This window comes from Merops nubicus, unplaced genomic scaffold (genome assembly GCF_000691845.1).
Source record: "Merops nubicus isolate BGI_N331 unplaced genomic scaffold, ASM69184v1 scaffold29674, whole genome shotgun sequence".
NCBI lineage: Eukaryota > Metazoa > Chordata > Aves > Coraciiformes > Meropidae > Merops > Merops nubicus.
Window position 1 is genome coordinate 1 of NW_008605384.1, and position 5609 is coordinate 5609.

Below are 5609 nucleotides of genomic sequence, written 5' to 3' on the forward strand. Positions count from 1 at the left end.
GCTGCTGCGGAGTGACCCTGGCCACCCTCCCCCCTGTCCTTTCCAGATCGTCCCCTTCTGTGGGCACATCAAAGGAGGAATGAGGCCGGGAAAGAAGATCTTAGTTATGGGCATAGTGGACCTCAACCCCGAGAGGTAACACCGGGCAGGGCTGCCCGCGCCGGGGGCGCTGGGCCCGGGAGGGGGGGCGAGGGCGGGAGGCCACACACGCAGACACACCGACACACAGACAGACACACGTACGCGCAGATCCCTCCTTTCTGGAGAGGGATTATTTTTATCATTTTAAATATAGCGTGCTGATTTCTCCTTTGACCCATAGAGGGGGCATTTCTTTAAGGGATCCTGTTTCCCAAGGTTTTACTTGGGAGTAAAGGAGCATATAAAGCATATATATGTACACTTATATATACCCATATATGCACAGTGCACACATATATATATGTATATATGCTATAGCCATGTTGTCCTTGCTGAGCTTTCGGAGCATTCCCTGAATGAGCTGAGCTGTCTCCCCCCTGTGCCACTCCGCCGTCAATGGCTTTAATAAGCTGGGAAATGAGACCGGCGGCATTTGGGACCTATTTGCTTTTTTCTGGCTGAACGAGGGCTGTCTCCATTTGTGCTGCAGCTTTGGCATCAGTCTGACTTGCGGGGAGTCAGAAGATCCTCCTGCGGATGTAGCTATTGAACTGAAAGCCGTGTTTACAGACAGACAGTTTGTCAGAAACTCTTGTGTAGCTGGAGAATGGGGGGAAGAGCAATCATCTATTCCTTACTTTCCATTTATACCGGACCAGCCTTTTCGGGTGAGTACCAGGACGACGGCGGCACGCGCAGTCCCTGATAAAGTGTGATGTGGTCAGAGTCGCAGCAGAGCCCGACCTGCCTCTGATGAAATCCCAGTGTAGCCCACACGCCTCCGGTGGAGACACTGGTTGCTGGATTGTTGGTATCGATCGGAAGTTGCGTGGAGATTCCGCTGCTGTGTGCAGCTGCAGGCAGTTCAGGCAGGGCTGAGAACACCTCACCGGGGTGCTATGGCAAGTCAGCGTGATCAAGCACGCTTCCTGAGCTTAGTTTTTACAACTATAAATTAAAAGTACCTCTATGTTATTATTGCATTACAGACTATTACTGGGGAATGTAAATACTCTGTGGGACTGCCGTATGTTTTGATGGTTTTTTTAATGGACACAGTGTTTGCAGTTTAGTGCAGGTAATAAGGATCTTGTTCATCCTTTGTCTCCAGGGATGTTAGGATGAGGTCGACCGTAGCCCTTTTTGTTAGCAGATTCAACAGCTAAGCAATAGTGGTATTCTTTTCTGACCCCTGGGATTAAATCTCCCGTGAAACTTAAATCTGTAGTCACTTGAAAATGGTGTACGTGGAAGTGCTGTGGTGCAGGGGATGGACTGGATTGACCTAGAAGCAGATTCCCATCTGTAGTGTTTATGGTTATGTGAAGATGTCTTTGCGAATCAGGACTAACAAAGTATGCAGCTGCAGAGGGCCGCTGCTCTCTCGGCGGCTTCACAAGGTTGAAGAAAAAGGCTGCACGCCTTCTCCATGCAGCTGACCCAGAAAAACCTTCCTCCCACTCCCCACCCCTCTTACGAAACCTCCCTGGCCCCTCTGCTAAATGCCACTGCTCCGACCAGATGCCAAACTCTCTTAATCCTTCTCGCCCCCAAGATAATCTCCCCCAACCCCAAAAGCTCACCATCTCCCCAGATGCTGGGGGGTTGAGAGAGTGTTTATGCCTGGGTTTGCTGGGAATTGGTTGCGCTCTACTTGCTTCTACAAACTCTCCCATCAGAACTGGCAACACCCTTTGGTGCGTGTGGGAAATGCACTTGAAAGGGCTTGGAGGCTTGGTCCTGCTCTGGCGCAGAGGGTTTTATACTACCTGCTGTGGTGGGTGGTGGCTAGGCCCTCAGAGGAGCCAGACAAATTACCCACAGAATGTTTTCTGGGTGTCCCACTAATGCCAGCTGATGTTAGAGGACAGCAATATTGCATGTAATATTGTATAAAGGGTGTTGTTCTTTTTCCCCCCCTTTTTTTATTTTCTCCTTTTTTTTCCCCCCTTTTTTCTTTCTTTCTCCTTTTTTCCCCCCAAATGCACAAATGGAATTTAGGCTCCAAACTGGCTCTGTACATTTGATGGTCTCCCTCTCGGTGAATAAGCTAAGACTCGGAAGTGTTCTTGCCAATTACGCGTGATCCAGTCCAATTAGGGTTGTGGCGTGGCCCAGGGTGACCTGTGGCAATGGGTGGTAAGCAGTGTGGAGGCTGGCCGTGCCTTACGTAACACCGCAGCGACACGGGACCGCGCGGCGGCGCGGGCACGTCCCTCTTGCGTGGAGCACTGATGGGTCCCCAGGAGTTTAAGCTCTCCTGGACCGCCTGCTGCCACTGCTCCCAGCGTGCCCTAAGTCGGTCAGGCTCTGGCTCAGTCAGGCTGTCACTGGTCCTGTTCCCACGGTAATAGCAGCAGAGTCGGGCGCTTGGAAGCGGCACTTCAGGCTACCGGCCTCTGGGAATGACCCAGGATTTACGTGTGGCTTCCCTGCAGATTTTCTTCTGAGCACATGTGGACCTGGAGGTCTCTGAGGGCCTGCGTAAGAAGTGCACATTCTGTGCCCTCCTAGCCCTGGTTCCTGCTGGGGCAGCTCTAACAAAGCTTAACCACAGGGCACCCTCTCAAGCCACCCCTCACATCAGGAATCTCCCGACCTGTCCAAGCCTGTTCAGCTCCAGGCCTTGTTGCTTTTCCAGAGCATTTCTGCAAGTCTTTAGGAGGACAGATGAGCTGTGTCCCTCCCCAATCCTGTTTGTGCCTTGTGCAAACCATCTAGCTGAACTCAAGCCATCCCGCATCGTGTTTCCCTCGCTGCAACCCCAGTATGGAGTCTAGTCCAACAGGGAGGCCTGGGCTGTCTGCAGCCACAGCAGTGAAGGGTTTTCAGTTTTGCAGCAGCTCTGTGAGTATGTGTGGGTGGGGAGGCCAAACCTGTACCTCCTCTTGTGTTCACTCCCTTCCAGTAAATTAATGGAAACGTGAAAAGCATTGCAGAGGGAACTGCCCCCTCATTCTGCAATAAAAAAAAGTTCTGTAGCAGAAAGATTTAGGTTGGAGATACAATTTCCTCACCCTGTAATTAGCAGTTTGAGTCTGGTTCTGGCATATTTCCAAGAGGCAAAACCTCTCTGATACCAGTGGTTCCAGAGTCCTTCCTGCTACAGCAGTGTGAGACTGGAGTAACGTCCCTGTAAAGTAAGAGATCCATCATAGTGTAACTGATGTCACAGGGCCAGACTGGTCTCAGCCCTGGCTGTTACGTGGCACATAAGCAGCAACAACTACTGTGGTGTAACCACACCAACTCTACTTAAAGGCTAGTGGAGTGCTCTCTGAGTTCTGTGGAATAACTTCCCAGTTACACTGTGAACAACACACTTCACTGTTTTATCTTTTACAGGTTGAGATACTTTGCGAGCATCCCCGCTTTAGAATATTTGTGGACGGACATCAGCTCTTTGATTTTTACCACCGTATTGAAACACTGTCAGCAATTGACACGATAAAGATAAATGGAGATCTTCAGCTTACAAAACTGGGCTGAGCTCGTTAGGGCTGCAGACTGCCGCCCGGCTCGCGGTGCGTTTGGAGAAGCGACAGCCGGCTCGGGACACAGCTCTGGTAGGAAGGCTGCCCCGTTCCTCTTCCGCATGCAGTTCTTCACTCCTGTGCCGATGAACCGCGCTGTTGTTTGTCCTAATGAAGAACATTGCTGGTCAATAGACATTGAGCCGTTTTTCTTGGATCAAAACAGCCTACCTGTGCTGGATAATTAAATTGGAATGGATTCAGAAAGACTTGCAGTCGTGTTTCAAATCCCACAGAAAGGCAATTTCTGAAATGCAGCACTCTAAACCTGTTACTGAACAGCAGTAACAACAACAACAATTTTTTTCTTTTGCAAGTTTTGTTTCTGCACTGAAGTGGAGTAGTGTAGCACAACATAGGGCCATGTGCTGACGTCCTTACCTGGGGCCTGAGCCTGGTTCCATGGAAATTGATGGCAAAACTCCCACTCACTTTAACGGGGTACAATCAAACTGTCTAGTCCTTAGTCAAGCACAATTCCCACTGATTTCTATGGGATTTTTGCACAGCCTGGGGCCAGCTCTCCTGTGGGTGTCAATCAGCGTTTCCTCCATGGCTTGCAGTGGAATCTTACCGATTGCTCCCAGTCACCAATTTGGCCCAAGGACTGTGCAAAAACTGAATGAGGGTGTGAGGACACAGCCTGTATATTTTAGTCAGGGTATTTGCATAGAATGTAGATCGTTACCGGTTTTTGCACAATGTATTGTTAATACAATTTTTAAAGCTTATCTGTAGTTTATTTATTTATACTCATTGTATGTATTATTAGTAAAAATGAACAATCTTACTGATGGTTAAGAACAGCAAAGTGTAAACATTTTGAATGTACAACATGTCTTAGGTTCTTTGGGTAAACTCTTGAAAAATGATGTTTCCTATCAAACATTTAGTTAAATTTTAATGGAGCCCTCTAGGCCGTGGGAAAATGTGGGCATGGTAGTTGGTGGGGGTGGGGGTAACTCTTTGCATATTCACTAGAAACTGTTTTTCAGGGCTTACTAACTTTGCTGCACAGGATAGGTTTGAGTTAAAGTCACTTACTTTTAGAAACCTAAACAGGAAATTTGTAGGTTTAACTGTGCTTTTATAACCCGAGAAAAAGTTAAATTTGGCAGTGTATTAGTTCAGAAAGAGAACCAGCCTCTTTCCAGGGGAGATGGGAGATGTTCTGCTCTTGTTTGAGAACATATTCGGCCTTTGATATGACAATTAAAACTTGTCTAGACAGCCAAGTTATTAATGCTTGAAAATCAGCTGCTGCACATGAATAATAACTTTTCAAGTAGCTTTTTAAGTAGTAGGTATAGCTGTATAAACACAGTCATTGCGCTACACTATAAATGAACACAGCCACTTTTCTTGACTTCTTTAGGACTAAATACACTTTTTTCCTTGGCTGCTCACAATAGACTGTAGCAGGTCTTTCTGAGTAGTTATGATATAAACATATATTTAGGCAATTCTGAAAACATGTAATATAGGGACTTTCTAAGACACAGAATACAAAAACAACCTTTGTAGCACAGTATTAAAAAAAAAAAATACAGAGAAGAATCTCACAAACAGAACTCTATAAAACCTGCAATAAAGCTGTGGTTTAAAGCAACCAGAACTGGAATATCCAAAGTTAAAGAGTTGCAAAGCCTCATTTTGTGCTAATTTGGCCTGCAGTTAAGAAGCCTTAGACTGCAAGCTGAAATTCCAACTGTGGCTCTAGTCCAAAGCCTGTAGAGGTCAATCAGAGTCCTCTGAGCATAGAAGTCTGATTCTTATTTCATGCAACTGCAAATCTCTTTGTAAAGCTAGGGTGGTGTTGCTGCTGCTGTTGCAGACCAGGTAAGAATCAGGCTGTCACCTACATAATAGCAGTTAAAAATGTAATTTTTAGCCTTAACATTGGCATTCCCTGACTTTTCCTCCTTTTTCCAAATT

At 47.0% G+C, this 5609-nt stretch overlaps 1 protein-coding gene across 1 annotated transcript; it reads left to right on the top strand.

Moving 5' to 3' along the window:
• Nucleotides 1-40: 40 nt before the first annotated feature.
• On the top strand, nt 41-5405 carry LGALSL (lectin, galactoside-binding-like). The gene is made up of 3 exons (XM_008939319.1): nt 41-135; nt 632-809; nt 3487-5405. Exons 1-3 carry the CDS (start codon nt 80-82, stop codon nt 3628-3630), a joined length of 378 nt encoding a protein of 125 aa, XP_008937567.1. The 5' UTR covers nt 41-79; the 3' UTR covers nt 3631-5405.
• Nucleotides 5406-5609: the final 204 nt, after the last annotated feature.